Source organism: Hetaerina americana, unplaced genomic scaffold, assembly GCF_022747635.1.
Source record: "Hetaerina americana unplaced genomic scaffold, ioHetAmer1.1.p SCAF_10, whole genome shotgun sequence".
Taxonomy (NCBI): domain Eukaryota; kingdom Metazoa; phylum Arthropoda; class Insecta; order Odonata; family Calopterygidae; genus Hetaerina; species Hetaerina americana.
This window is the reverse complement of record NW_027286070.1, coordinates 26,252,874-26,269,364: the sequence shown is the minus strand read 5'-3', so window position 1 is coordinate 26,269,364 and position 16,491 is coordinate 26,252,874. Positions and strand designations below refer to the sequence as shown.

General features: G+C 40.8%; 1 protein-coding gene across 1 annotated transcript in view; it reads left to right on the top strand.

Moving 5' to 3' along the window:
* LOC139700296 (uncharacterized) overlaps nucleotides 1-16,491 on the top strand; it is a 244,147-nt gene that overhangs the window by 145,279 nt on the left and 82,377 nt on the right. Inside the window, exons 2-3 of the mRNA XM_071598935.1 lie at nucleotides 5,958-6,096; nucleotides 12,983-13,138. Of these exons, the coding sequence (XP_071455036.1) occupies nucleotides 5,958-6,096; nucleotides 12,983-13,138 (295 nt within the window). The remainder of the gene's footprint in view (nucleotides 1-5,957; nucleotides 6,097-12,982; nucleotides 13,139-16,491) is intronic.

Below are 16,491 nucleotides of genomic sequence, written 5' to 3'. Positions count from 1 at the left end.
CACGGCTTGGGAAATTTCCTCCTCCGCCTGCCTCCTCTTTTCTCCTTCCTGCCTCCCTTCCTGCGCTACATCTCATTTCATTTTCCATTTTTGCTCTCCAGCTACCTTCTCCTTCTGCAAGAGATTTCTCATCTCCCAATTTCGTTCGTAAATGACCATTTACAACACAATAACAAGAGAATCTGCATATTTTGAATGGAGACCAAATGTAACTCAATCCTTCAGCTTTGGTCAGCTCTACCATTACCTATCAAACCAATTTTCGGGTTGATTACTGTGATTTGTTAATTTCAGAAGACCTGATTCTAATCCAAACACATCTATTCTCACCTCACCGCAACGTAGAGGTTATTTGAAAAGTTTACATATAGAGAATGTGTCATCGTTCCGATGTTTTAAAGCAATGTATAATTTTCCGTGCCAAATCCATATTTTCCTTGGCACCAATCTCAATTTTACTCATCATTGTACACACAGTATATTTTATGCCATTTAGAAACAATTGAGCAAATATCGCCTTACATAAGTTTGCGAATGAATGCTGAAACACTTATCGTAGATAAATGGCGATAAATAGTAGCAAATTAATATTTGTTGCTTGGTCATCTAAATGTACCAACTATCGTTTAAGTATTAATTAGGCACAAGATTTACGACTAATAAGGTGATCCTTTACTCTAATTTCAAATGTTTATATTTCTAACAATATGTATCTTGAGCCTGACTCAAATGGAGTTTCACGGTTTCTCTGTTACTTAGAATTAAGCCATCAATTCCATTTTCTATTGTCAATAAAATAGCCAATAAAAATTTCGCTTCAAATGACGCAGATGTTTTTGTCCTTAGAGCCCCTTTCTCTATAGATACCGTTACACATTCATTGGTCTTCGTATATTATTTTATGAAGAGCGAAAATGACTGATGCAAAAGTAAAAGATTTTCCAGACTAAAGGAAAAAAAGTCCATTTAGACCATGGGCTTGAATTATGCAAAAGATATGTAGTGATTATGAAATGCTTATTGCCGTGCTTAATGCAGCATATTTTTTCCATTGTGAATGTATCTATATCGATAGTACTTTAATCAATTCCATTTTACCCAAAATCGAGGTCACAAACTGTATTCGTGACAAATAGAACCTTGATGCTGGATCGTGTACGGAATATACGAGTTATCTTGCATACAGGTGTGGGTATATTTTACGTAAAGTCTGCCACTTTCTCTGTTTTGGAGAAGTCATTGGGAGCCGCACAGTGATTTGCAACACCAAGAGTATGATTTATCGCGTTTTAATGATTGATGAATCATCGTGAATCCGTGTCTTACGAGTGTTGTAAAATATTTTCTTACATCGAATTCCTTCTGTGGAAGCACCTTCGCCGAATCACTAACACTTTTCAACATAATGATCCGGTACTGAAATGCTCTCGAGATATTCTGCTAAGTTTTTGTGCTGTGTGATACCCAAAAGTAAGAGAATTATCTCAGTTATATGATTGTGATACATAAAATTTGAATTTGTATCTCCCTAACACGGATTAGGCAATTTTTTCTGCTCCGATGTTAGCAATTTTCGCTGTCGTACTATTGCTCATCTAACTCTTGGTTGGTTCGCACCACTATTTTGAAGGTAAGTGCGTAATGCTTTCAAAATATTAAACGCAGCTTAACGAATTATTTTCGAGCAATTAAAAGTACTTGCGATTGTCATTAAATATTATTAATAATTACCAGGAGCGTGATACACCAATACCTTAAAATCCTCTAATTCAGAAGAGAATTTCCCAATTATTTTTTTCCTTTCTGACCAACGCCTTTGCTCCTTGCCATCCCCTGGTTTCATTTAATATCTCCCATCCCCTCCCTCCCAACTCTTTTAAAACTTCCTCGGCCTCACGCCAGCCCCAGCATTTCCAAACCACCCTCCCCAACTCTCATTTCCTCCCCCTTCCCTCAGCCCATGTACCCATCTCCTAACTCTTTACGACCGCTTCCCTTTCCCGCAAAACATCTTCTGCCTCCCTCCCCACGGCGTCCGCTCTCACCCTCCCTCCCAGACTCATAGCGCCGCCACCGCTGTCTTTCCGCCAGGTCAGAGAACAACCGCCTTTTTCTTCTGCCCCGTGTGGTGAGATGGGGGAGGGATGCCGGAGGAGAGAATTTTGATGGCCTATGCCACGATATTCTCTATCCCTTCCAACCAATCCACTGGCCTCCCATTTCTCTCCTGCCCGAGCCACTCCTGCGTAATTACGGCCCGGGGAGCAGCGGCGCGGGGCGAGGGAGGGAAATTGCCCGTGGCTTATGGTCATTTTTACGGTAACCGCCCGCGGGGCGGCATCTCTCACCTCCCACCTCACTTCACCCTTGCCGACCGGGAGGCGGTCGTCGTATCCCTCCGCTTCCTGCTCGTTCCTGGTAGAGATGTCGTTCAGTAGACTTTCTCGAAAATCCCGGAGAGGCAAAAAAAATATGTACCTGTGCTCACCGTTCCCCTCTTAACCTACCGAAAAATCGGAGAACCTCTCATTAGGACATTATGGGAAGCGAATCGGCTTTCGGACGTTCTTTCAGGCGATCGATACCCTCATCCACTGCGGTCGGTCGCTGTGGAATTTTTAACGAAGGCGGCGGCGGTGAGTGACGAGGCGAAATGTAATTAGGAGTCGTCCACAAGGGTAGTTTATCTCCCCATTGTGATTAGCGATGCAGAATGTATGGAACAAATTTTCGAAGCTGGTGCTTGCTGAATTAGATGATAGGAAACTATTATCTCGGTGGAATGAATTTGACAAATTATATTTCCATAATTCAATAGAAATTTCCAATACCGGCTTCAAAACGGAGTACATTTTCAAATTCTCCCTAGGGTTTTTTGAAATAACAGCTATTTTAGACCGTAGGAGACGGAATTCGTTCTTAGAAAGGAAAATGGTGATTTTTTTAAAGACGAGCCATTAGTTAAAAAAAGTCATTCGAACTGGAGTGTTTCCTACGAGCTCTAACGATTGAGAGCCGTCGTCGAGTGTTTGCTGCCTGAGTTTGAGAACGAGCGAAAAAAAAATCCGAGCATCAACAGTACAAGTCAGTCCTTGTCGACCATCCCTATGTGTAAGCTTGCTATCCTCCCTAACTCCTTGAGGGCCTTCTCTTTCTTTCTCTTATCCCTTCCGGCCTTTTCTTCTCCCATTCTCGATGTTATTAGTTTTTGCTCGAGTCTTCCAATCGTTTCTCGGTAGACGTCAGGCCGCAGAAGTGTGGTCGTTATGGATCCTCCCGTTATGCACCCCATGCAATTTTTAATTTTTTGTTCTTACCCGTGAGATTCGTGCTCTTCAGTTTTTTTCTGGGGAGAATGGCTCTTTCTTCTTCCGACCGTGCGATGTACTTAGTCCTTCTGTAAGACCCCTAGAGACCATCGGTCCAGTTTGTTGGCAGGTGGTAGCAATAATTTAACTGATAATGGCTTTCTGAAGCTACTGCAGAATGAGCGGACGTGGTTTACGAATTGCTTGCTCTGTGCATAAAAATGTATTGTATGCCTTTACGAAGCTCTAGACCAGTCATGTGGTGGGTTTATTTCCGTGGTTATTATGACAGCACCAGCCGCGACAATTCTTACGTATATTTAGATTCGTGCTCTTGCTGAAGGCGTCAACACCGAAACGATTGGCGATATATCACACCCCCTGGAGAGGAGTAGGGCGTTTTTTCTATTACCGCCCCTATGATATACGCGCTCTGGTGATACTGATTTCTTGGCAGTTGGCGTCATTCGCCCACTGCGTTTCCTACGACTCGGGAGTTGTTCGGGCGATCATCGTCCATTAAAAAGAGCGCACTCAAGTCCCTTTCCATCAATTACCCCGCGAGCACATCATCATCGCAAGAGGAGTAAGATGAGCTTTTGATGATGAATTGAATACGAAAGAAAGCACTATGCCAAAATCGACAGCCTGGACGGAGAAAGGGATAAAGCTAGGTTCCCTTGCGTCGTTGTCCGCGAGAACAGGGAGGACTTTCATAGTCTTGCGGAAGTTCCGTGCCTCGGCAAAGTACTCGGACATTAAAGGTCTGTTCTTTTAACTTTCTCGGGAGTCCCTGTGTGGCTAACCGCATAATAGGAACAATTCGAGTAGTTTAATTCATCAAACTGTTGATGATAAGGAAGGAACTGCCTGGAAATTACTGTCGATGTTTGTACGCGAATGCTGCCTCTTCATATCGAAGAGGGGAGGAGAGAGAGGGAGAAGGGCTTCGTCCAGTGCTATTACTTTCTACCCTCCCAACCTCCTCTCTCCGAGTGGACTTGCAACGGGCCATTGTTTGCGATGGGATACTCTCTTCCCAAGATCCGCTTATACCTCATTTGCCCATCCCCGCCGTGGCCCCTTTCCTGCCGTCTCTATTCTTTTGGCGGAAGTATAAGATTTATTTCATGACTCATGTATCGCCACCAGGTAGTTTCATCAGATTAGAATACGAAATTGATCCATGTGGATTAATAAGTGCGCCTGTTAATGAGGAGTTCCAGCTGCATCTCTTGCAGCGAAAATAAAAAGCGGAGATCTTCGAGAGAATGGCATCAATTTCAAGCATTGGACGTACGCGTTTACGGCGTCAGAAGAGGGGGCGCCACTGTAAAAGCCGTCCCACTTTATCGCGGCTCCAATACTGGTATTTCATCTGCTAAAAAATATTGATTTTACTATACGTCTCATATAAGTGCTCGAAACCATGTTCCATCCAATCTAAAAGAAATAACTCACGACGTAGTTCATGATAATACTACCTTCTTCCAGTATACTAATTGAATATTGGCTTTTTTAGGTAAATCTCATACTTTCAGAATGAAGTAGTTTGGGCAGGCTAACGTGTTGATACTATTTTGTGGAATGAATCGTCAATAATTTATATCCTCTCGCCGCATTTTATTTTTTCCTGTTACAATGAAAAAATCCTTTAGGGTTGTTTAAGTTATCGAATAATAAAAAATGGATTCATAGAAGTAATATAGGAATACATTAAATGAAAATTCTTTCTTCGTGATAAAATCACTGCTATTTTAGGCTGATTTCCTATATAATGAAATATCCATTTAGATATTTCATTAAAATGTTCATTTTTTGCATTCCCTAATAATTTTAAAGATACAATTCCTTGTTAAAGTACCTTTATTTGCTGATATTGGAATCTGTTCGGTTGACGGTTTGCGCTTACGGCTTACAACGCTGAATGACGTATTGGCCGCCAGCGAAAGTCCATAGAAAGGCCTTGAAAGGTTTCCTCTCTAATGCTTTCATAGAATATTAACTAAGTTGGTTAAGCAAAGAAGATCGCGCAGCTGTGGGGCGCAGTTTTCACAAAGGAACATTAGCTGTGATTGATGAAAGTAAATCATGGCAACTTTTAAAAGGAAGCAAAACTAGTGTTATTATGGTCAGTACTGGTGAATGAACAGACGATTAACATTGAGCAACACTATATTTTACGCCCACGGAACAATTTACTTTCTCATTTTAGCGTTCGATCCGTAATGGATGTGGGAAAAGTGACGCTTGTTTACGGCAAAGGAAGATAATGATTATTTCACTGAAAGGTGATCAGTGAAATAAATATTTTGGCCAAAAAACAATAAAGACATAATTAATAAATGAACGGCAAATAAAAATGAAATTATTTGATTTGAATAAGTATGAAACATGTACATCAAGTGCTTAAGTGGATAGATATTTTAAGTTATTAATACATAAATATATTGAAATGAGTGCACTGATTCTATTCTCCTATGGCAATAAGTTTCCAATTTCTAATTATATTTTCGATTGGTGTGTGATAAGCCCTTTAATGAGATTATTTCGCTTGCTCCTTTGAGATCGATGCTTTAATAATAAGGCTTAGTATAACTTCATTTCCATAATGTACAATTAATTATTTACAATATCTTTTCCTTGCAGATCCGCCATCGCTTTGGTTGCTATGACGAGATCACGGAAGTTGACCGCAGACGAGTGCGCCACTGTAATTGGGTTCGATTTCTGAGAGCATCTCCCAAGTACACCGAGGAAGTGAACCTGATTGGTACCAAAATCAAAGGTAAGCAAAAAATTAGGACGCATAACTGATCTCCATTTTCATCCTTGGCATAAAATATGTTATCCGCAGGATTTTACAAGTGGTCGCTGAAAATATCTTTTTAAGGAATTTCTTATCCGAGCCATTGGTAGATCACGAGTGCTTGAAGTAATTCAACCGTTTTAGAGCTTAAGACGGCGTTCATCGAAATTTCCCACGTTGTAAGTTACTACCCTCCATCCTAATCAATTTATAGGTTGGCAATAAAGTTAGTCCGAATGCATTGACGCCTAAAGAAGAACCGGGCGCTCTTGAGTCTTCCCTTCCTTATTTTCCTAAGGGTCCATGCCCGAGGTGAAATGACCTAACACCCCTCTCCTCCCATCTTATGACCTCCCTTGGCTGCCAACTGCCCCGCTAAACAATAACGCTTCTTCGTACGACAGGTTTTTCTACGAACCCACTTCTTGATTTACATCTCCTGGGAACTTGGATAAGTGCCGCAAGTGCGCATCGTGGGCACGGGGGTAAAAGAACGAACGAAACGACGGCGAACGGGATGTTCGGCAAGCGCTCCGCTTTGCCTTCGCCGGATTCGAGAAATGTAGGCGCCGCCGCTCCTTTGAGGCGAAATACAGAAGAACCTACCCCCGATAGATCCCCCCACTCTTTTTTGAACGTCGGCTGCACTCCGTTAGTGGTGGGCTGTAAAAGAATCCCGCTCGTGATGGCGCGTTAGTGCGTGTGCGTTCCGTGAGCGGGAGAGCTATCCTCCCCCATTTCAACCCCCTGCCACGATTCGCCCGATATCCTGTTCCCCTCCCCCCTCTCGCCCCCCCCCCACCACCCGCGCATTGATCAACGCGCGAACCTCGCCGGGCTCGTTCTCGGACGAAACCCTCAAAAAACCTGGCGTCGACGGCGGATGGAAGCGCGGTGGGATGAAATGTGTGCTGCGGAGAGTGGTTGGGGGGAGGGGTCGTCCAGGTGGGGGTGGAGGCCGTGAGAGAGTGAAGCGAAGGGGTGCGAAATAACGAGAACGAGGTGGCGGTGTGAGAGGGGTGTTGGGGGATAAGAAAACGGCTTCCCGTCTCACCCCCGCAGTCCTCCTTTTTCACGCAACGCAAAAAGGAGGCGGGAGTTTGTGCGAGCGGTTAACGGCTAGGAAAAGGAGGTGAAAAAATTGGATATCGCGGGTAGGTAGAAATGTTTGGAGACTCGTAATTGTGATCGTGTGAGATATTAACGGTGAAAATCAAGAGTTGTCAGGAGTGAAAAGGTTGGCTTTGGTGAATGTGGTCAGTTATGGCTCTTCGGAGATTGGAAGGCAAAAGGGATTAAGTTTTTCCTCATTCTCGGTAGTTTTCCAGGAAAAAATACATGTTTGTTAGAAATAAAATCAACTCAAAAGATTATATTAAAGTAGCTGCAAAATTTCAATATTTTGGTTTCGAAGAAGGACTGAATCAATTCGTAATTGGTAATTAGTTACAAAGATGGTGGAGGATAAACATAAAAATATCTCTACAATGAGGTTTTTTAAAAGGAAACAAGTATGTCTGGTAGGTTGGTTACATTTGATGAATTCGGAATAATAATGGTCGCGTAGAAGCGTACATATTTCGTCTTACGTGTAGTAGTTCTGAAGACTAACTGTAGGATTTGATGCTGAAAAAATAGTTTCCAAAATGATTTTTAAGGTAATTTTGAACAAAAAATTAGTTTTGTTTATCTGTAAGCATATTTCTTCAGGAGGAATATACAGTTTTCTAAAAAAGGAAAATGGAGCAAATACGATATCTTCTGCAGTAACATTGGAAAACTTACCAATATAAAATGTATTCGATTGTTGGTCCCAGTAAATTTGGAGAATCTTTGAGGAATTTATTTCATGTTCATCTGTTTATATCTCTGAACGCCTTCCAGTCTTGGTGTGAGTTGTCGAGTAATTTTTCCGTGTTAAAATTACAAAATATACATGCATCAGCAAATGTATATCGAGAATACAATCATCAAAAAAATGAAAATAAGAATAAATTTCAGTGCATCTCTATCTTTGCACAACGATGGCAATAACGATAAGCCTTAAGGTACGTATTACAAATCTGAGAAGCTCCCTTTTAGAGATTGGATTATTTAACATTGATCTTAAAAAGAGACATATTATATCAGTCGAAAAATGGCGGTTGAAAACGGAATAATTTTGACTGGAGAGCATTTTTAAGTAAGGTGGGTAATATGGGGTATGTATACAATAAGTACAAATAACAGTGTTTCGCGAAAGGCAGGTTACTAAATGGAACTGATCTGAAAATAGAATTTGTTTGTTAAATAATTCAAATTAAAGTAATATTTTGTATTTTCCGGCAAATATTGATTCAAAATAAGAACTAAAAAAACAATGCTTAAGGAAAAAGAGGTAAAGAAAATATCATCCTTTCTTTCTAAACTTCCACTTCTCCATTACTTAAAGAAAGAATTCACGACGATCTATGATGGACTGCGCAAACAATCTACAAGAAATTTCTTGTTTGGGACTAGCAGGTGGGGGAATTCGCTGCCCATAAAAAACGGGAATAACATTACGAGAAAAAACGACATCGATGGCATACACTCGTAGTCAGAGAAAACGAATTATATGGATCGTCCACCTGCAGAAGGCTACGTGCGGTTAGAGGACGATATTGGTAGATTCGCTGAGGGTAGTTTGGTCTGAGGAGAATTCATGAAACGGTTGAAGGCTGATTGTGGTAAAGATCTCGCTGTAATGGGAGCACTAGGGGGTGGGGGCAACAATAGAAAAGGGCATAGAAAAAGTAATAGAGATAGATATGCATCTCTCTTTGATTCATATCAGACTCAAAACTCTTCGGAGAATACTCGAAAGTTCAATTCATGACCTGTTCATAAAATAGGTTTAGGTGCATGATCTCAATAAAAGTAAAATCCTTCTTGCAAGAAAATAACAATTGAACCCCATATAGCATCAGTAGGGTATATTTGTCTAAGGAAAAATTTTTATAAATTGAATTTTCATTCACCCTTATTTCCTCTTGGGAACGCTGGTGATATTGTGGTTCGTAGAATATAATAACTGGCGCAAACCAAAACCTCTTCCTTCGTTTTGTCAATAAAAGATCTTGTTAGGATTTTTATGCGTAGAACAGTATACACACGAGTGTAAGACCAAAACCTCATGTGCTCGATATAGTACATTAGCTAGTTCATGCGTAAACGTTTACTAAAAGGCGTCGCGTCCCAATCCTGGTGGTGGAAACGAATAATTTTCACTGATATTCTTTCATTTGAGTATTGTGTTGAGGAAACATCACTTAGAATGCTCAGAGTGCTGAGCTGCTTAACTGCTACAGGTATTTTTTTACTTTGAGAGAAGAGTCAGCCTAGACGATCATTATAGAACTTCGCTCGATGAATATCGAGTGAATGCTTTAACATCTTTGCTGAAATATTGCTCTTCTCTACTAGTCAAAGGTTATAATTTCACCAAAAATATTGGTCGAAAAAATTTTTAAAAGCTGCTCTCGTAATTTTTTATCCCACTTTTCTCATCTTTATGCCGGACTCCCACTGGTTAATATGATGATCATTTTCGAAAAGAACCGATTAGTGCTGTACGGAACGACTCATGTTTAGCCTGCCGTCTTCTAGATGGGACGTCAGAAAAAAATCACGCAGCATCATCCTCGAAGGTGACCTATTGTGCCATCACCTGCCTTGATATCACAACTCGCGGTTGATTACCGTAAGGCATAGTCAATCTTCCCCTCCTCTCCATCCCTTTCCGATTTGCGAGCCCTGCAGTCACCATTGCATGCGCGTGCGACTGGAAAAAAACGCATTCAAACGAAACCGAAAGCCTTGTTGTAGGCCGCGACATGGAACTGAGACCTCAGTCTGCGTTTTGCCTTCTATTTGACCTCCATTTCATACCTCTTGGCGGGCGTTCTCTTCGTGCGAATTCATGGGCACCTTCGCGAAAGCACGCACTTGTGCGCTTGAATTGTCTTGTTGCCACATGTCACAGCCGAAAGTGTGTAAAAGACAGATTCAGGCTTTTCTCAAAACAATGGAATAAGTCTGCTGCTGGTGAAATATTCTCTGGGATTTTACCAAAAATAAAAATTGTCTAATATTCATCATATAGGGGGGTTTTCTTCGACTTGATCAAGATACAGATTTTTCAAAACATTTATTTCACCTCATTAGCAGATCAATCCTAAATAGAGTCACTAATTCTTTCCTTATTTAGCCTATTTTTATATTTAGTCTCAAATTGACCTCTCATAAAATTGCTCACATAGAATCAATATTAGAATTCCAAAATACGTGGTCTCCCTTGCGAATTTCTAGTTTTTTGCCAAAATTTAAATTAAATTTTGCATGTATAAAATGTCTATATGTAAATGGCATCTTGCTATTAGTTAAAAATGTGGTATCATCAAGGGGTTTAAACCAGCCGTATGCAGCCTAAATAGGGTCCAATGACATGACGTAGAGCGTCAATTCTTGGTTCTATTGCGATGTTTGCGTTTATTGATATAAAATGTAATGCAGTTTTAACTCTAGAAATATGTATCTTGTAGTTTAAATTGATAAAATGAGCAACCTAATACCACAATATATTGTTTAATTATTCTTGTTTATCCCTCGCGCCTGTATAGAAATATTAATAAAGCACAAACAAACATATTGAACCAAGAGCAATTTTGTATCCCATACTCACCGAAACCACTTAATTCATTCACTTCCAGCACATCTTATATGCCTCAACCGTCAGGCATTCACACTCCTTCCGTTTGAAAATAATGAACTGCATATTTTTATATATAGTATATATATATATATATATATATATATATATATATATATATATATATATATATATATAAGAGCATTGAGGTTAGCATTGAGCATAAGAGGTTAAGAGCATCCGCCCGGCAAGTGGAAAGATCCGGTGTTCGAGTCCCGGTTGAGGAAATATTTTTACTCTTGTGATCCGTTCGATTCCGCCTTCCCCACCTCTATTGTGTTCGTCCTTTATATGTGTTCCTATCCCTTTTCCTTATATCTGTTTCTGTATATATGAGTATTTATTCGCCGTTTGGCGGGATTTCGTGTTTGAATGTGTATTTGGCCAATGTGGCTCATCTCTTTCTTCTGGCTATGCGTGCCACGAAACGCACTGTTCCTTTCCTGTATGATGTTGTATGAATTCTAACCCACTGTCCTTTCCTTTCCTTGTGTATTGTCTATTTCTCCTTTGGTGGGCGAAACTGCCCCCTGACGCCATCTCTTGGCTGAAAGAATCGGGGCGCTTGGCGACATATAAGACCCACGGATCTCAGGGTAAATTGACTATCCTCGATAGCTCAAGTGGTTAAGAGCATCCGCCCGGCAAGTGGAAAGATCCGGTGTTCGAGTCTCGGTTGAGGAAATATTTTTACTCTTGTGATCCGTTCGATTCCGCCTTCCCCACCTCTATTGTGTTCGTCCTTTATATGTGTTCCTATCCCTTTTCCTTATATCTGTTTCTGTATATATGAGTATTTATTCGCCGTTTGGCGGGATTTCGTGTTTGAATGTGTATATATATATATATATATATATATATATATATATATATATATATATATATATATATATATATATATATATATATAAATATATATATATATATATATATTGTCCCATTGGGCCTAGGGGTCTCGCTTTTCTTCCCAATCTTCCCTTGTTCTTTGCCGTCATGGCCTGACCCAAACACATTCCCGTCCGCCCCTGCCGCCCCTCTCTCATACAATTCGATCACGCATGGCATTTGCCTTCATGAATCTCATGCATTCATTTACCTCCGCAGCGGCGGGGTGCGCTCTTCGTCTGCCCACGCCCCTGAATTGCCTCCGCCATCGCCGCGGTCTTTATTCTCCAGGCCCCCGCGCCTACTTCTCTCGCCTTGGGCCCTTATTTGGTTACACCTTCGTGTGCCCCTTGTTTTTCGGGCACGGTGAGCCGTAAATTCAAACGTAAGTCCCACCCTCATCCTGAACCCCTTCCTCTCTCTTTCTCCGCTCAAAGCTCCGTCGCTCCCTTGCTAAGTGACGGTGGTGCTCGAATGATTTTTCCTCTCAGGCGAAGGCAAGGATTGAACAAGGGCCTCAATCGGGTGGCATGAGTTCTAGATTGAGTGCAGAGATTTACGTTGAGCCATATTCTTTTGTCGGTGAAAGGGTGTCGCCCCGTTATATACTTTCAAATTTGACGTTTAGGTACCTTCTGATGGTTCTATAATCAAGTTTAATTATTCAATTACTTAAAAAGAATAACATGTACCTAACCTGATAAAATATCTTTCATGTGCAGCCGTGTCTTCCTAGTAGATAGTGATTTGATCAGCGCCCATTTTTCAATACCGCTTTTAGATTTAATGCTAGATTATTATTTTAGGTAAGAAACATTAATTAAACGCAACGTTTTCATATATATCAGCGAATGATAACAAGAATTAATGGAAAGAATGTTTAAAACGTACTAATTAAATGGCTGTAGGATAATATATTTTGGTATTCTGGGTTGTTTCTAGGATAGGCTTGGTTATACTATTTTATTCATCAGTAAAAGTTGTTACATACAAGTATGTATTTTTAGACAAATGCAATGCAGAAAATACATGTTTTCCGGGGAATCATCCTGTTCTCCCTACTGTCACGGTTTCAAGGATATACATTGTTAAAATGTATAACTCAAAGTATGTGTACAATCCGTATTTACATTTAGAATGTTTATTTGTGTGTAGCATTTGATTATTCTAATTGTAAATGTGAGACATATGTAGCATGTATTTTGAGATTTATTTTATGATTTATAATGTATTGTATCTCTCATTCTCTAGGGGACCCTGTGTATGAAGTAATTAAACCTATTCCCCCGAACACGGAATTGGTGGTTTACTACTTGCCAGAGAGGCCAGAGGAAGTGTTCTTCATGCCTGCTGTCCACTACCTGAGGAATTCACTCTATCGGCGAACTATGGACACTATTCTTGAGGGTAGGTAGTACAGAATTGGCCTGAAATTCATTTAAAATCATACTCAAAATTAAATGATTCAAAGCATTTTCGTCTTACGATACAGGTAACTTAATAGACTCATTATCTAATCACATTTTTATATTTCATACTGGGATTTTATTTTTTTCCACTTTAGGTACAAAATGCATTCTCATTCAAACGTTCAATTTTCCATTAATAAAAATGAAGCTGAAATCATACCTGAAATATTCACGGGAAATATTTTCCTGTTTTGTTCTGTAGACTTAGTTTATTTCAGATTTTTTTAATTTGGAGGTTTATTTTAAAAAATCGATGTCTTTCTGCCGACATACTCCTTTGCGAAACCCTAATGACATCGATTGAGCATTGAAACGTGTTGTGAGGTGATATAAAGAATTCTAATTTATTTTAAAACTTTTATCATCATGACCCTGTTTCGCAATATCACACCAAACAGTTCGTATTATTATTATTATTCGATTTTCTGCACAGTTTTGTATTGGAAGAATATTACATTTCACTTCCACGTATATTTAAACGTGCTATATAACTGTAAAGTATCTGAGACCTGATTACTACATGTAAGGCATAAAATGAAAACCATACTAAGTGTTTAGTAACACAGGTGGTGTTGGCATTGGCGAATTAAAAAAAATAAGATGCTGTTCATCGTGAAATCAAATTATATTACAAAGTTCCCCTCTCAACGTACGGACTGAGTGATGAAATGTTTCGGGTGCCCATCTTTGGTGTGCAATAAGGAGATATATTGAGAGAGATAAAAAATAACCTTCCAGAGACATGCAAGGGAACTTAGTGGATTTTCCACCTGGGCAATACAACGCCCGGCAAAGAGCTTTTGCATGCCCACAGTGAAAGAGGGAGAGAAAGAGAGAGAGAGAGAGAGAGAGAGAGAGAGAGAGAGAGAGAGAGAGAGAGAGAGAGAGTGAGAAAGCGGTTACCCGTAATGCTCTTGAGTGGAGCTAAAAGTGGCGAGATATATGTTTGAAAAAAAGATGAGTATAGAAGCGAATACTGAGTTGGGATCATAGGAGGTGGAGTGGGAGGATAATAGTGGTATAGAACGTGGCTTAAGGGATGCGACAGAGGGAGAAATGATTTATTTGGACGCGTGGTTGAGCAAAGAATGGCACTACTGATTAAAGGGGCACCAAGAAAGTCATTGGAGGGTTAAAGAGGGTAGACTACACCACATATTCGCGGGGCCATCGTCCTGGTCTTTGCATTTGTCTGGGGAAAATTCTTCTCAAAATGACTGAAAGAAATCAAGATACCAAAAGAAAAACCGCGTGAATGAGAATAAAAACCTTCGGTTCTGAACAGTACCGTGATGTATTATGTAGATTGTTATTAGACTATTCACTAATTAATTAAATAATTCAAAATTAAAACTACCCGGTTGCGGCGGGATAACATCCTCGTCTGCCATTCCAAGGGTGGCGGGTTCGATTCCCTCCTGGGTGGGTTTTCCTCCACTAAGGGCATGGGTGTTTGTAAATATGACCATTGTTATCATTGATAATAGTCCAGTGTAAAGCCCAAAATAAGCTGTTTTCGGATTGATGCTAAATTAATAAAGGCTGATATTCTAATCAGATTAATGAAAACAAAATTCAAACGATAAATACAACTATATCCAACTCTCTAAACCAGTCGAGTTTCATTGTTTATAAAGTATTTTGTGTTTACTAGTTGAATCGTAAAACGTTAGAATCATTAAATTACATAAACAGCATATTTTTCCACCCCAAAGGCATAAATAATGCCAAATGTTTGCTTATTGAAATTCTTCTTCGCCATCCTTATCTTTTACCTTGTCCGGCCATTTAATTTTGATCAATCACCAATTTTTCAAACCTCCTACGTAGTTGTATTTTGTCTACCCTTGCAATTATTCTCCTTAATATTTTATGCTCAGGAGTATGCATCGCTATTATCAAACAGTGGCGTAGTGTAATGCAATCTCGTTTGAAAGGATAAAACAGGTCTTTCAAATGTGGCATTTTCTTATGGCAAACGCTTTCTTCGCTTGGGTAAATTTGCTTTGTAGTTTCTCCCACTCCACTGAATTTCTTAATAAATCCGGAAAGCAATTATCTGTTTGAAGTCTTCTTTTCCTTAGGGTTAGTTACACATCAAATTTAGTACCAGCTCAACATTGAATCGGTTTAAATATCTAGAACACAATGTCCGTGGAACTTTTTTTTGCTCGCGGCAGGTTAGTCATGAAATTTAGTACCCCTCCGCGCCACAGCTGACGTCTCGAGTATTAACCGTCTTCCCTCCCTTCAGCAAATCGAAAAAAAACTTACGCGACGCTCAAGGATCGCGGATGATGGAGGTGGGATGGAGGTTTGGTAGTTTTCGTAGGGGGTGGGAGTGTGGGGGAGAGCGGAAAGAAAAGCTGCTTTGAGGGAGGAGGGAGTAGGGGGAGGGCAGTGGTACACCCGGTCACGTCTGGTTGACTGTCTGTGTCCAAAAATCCAAGGGTCTAACCCCTCCTCTTCACTCCTCGTGCTTTCCCTGGGTATTTATTCCGCCTTCATCCCCATATCTGCGTCGGAGACCGCGGCATTCCCCGGGATCACTCAGCGGAGGAGAGTCAGGAGGGGAAGGGGGAAGGCACATGGGGTGGGGTTGGCAAAGCCGGTGGGGAAGTTTAGGGAGGGCGAAGAGAGTGGGAACTGGGGGAGGACGGAGTGGAAGGCGAGGAGGAAGAGGGGCAGAGAAAAGAGAAGGGGAGCGTATCGGTCCCATCAAAGGAATAGCGAAGATCTCCTTTGTTTCCGCTGGCGAATACCGTTTCCGACGTGGTGTTATCATCTATTGTGCTGTCTCGCCGGGTGGAGAGTGTATGGCGCGCTGGGCAAAAAGAACGCTAACTGGAGGAGGGGGTTGGTTTGGAGTTGTCAGCGCATTTGCGGTGGTGTGGGGTCTTGCACACAAAGAGAGGGTAGGGGTTGAATTTTGGGGGATGATAATGAGGCCCCTGCTCTTTCTTTCTCCGCAAAGGATACTCCGTTCTCGTCGGTTGAGAGCATCTTGCCTTCCCCCACGAAATTTCTTTCCCTGAAGAGCCTAAAGAACTGTTTTTGGCTTTTGATATGCGAATGCTGTTTCGTTTTTTGTGCCAAAGACGTGCTCCCTCTCCCCTACCATATTATTTAAGTATTCGGTGAAGCTGAAAACCCGCTGGGATTCCTTCATATTGTTTTTTTCACTTGCTGCATGGTAGTCGTCTGAATACCCACTGTCACTTTTAAGAGTCAGAGTTGTCTATCTTGATGATACTTTGATGATACATCATTCTGAGATCAGGCCTCGGCGTA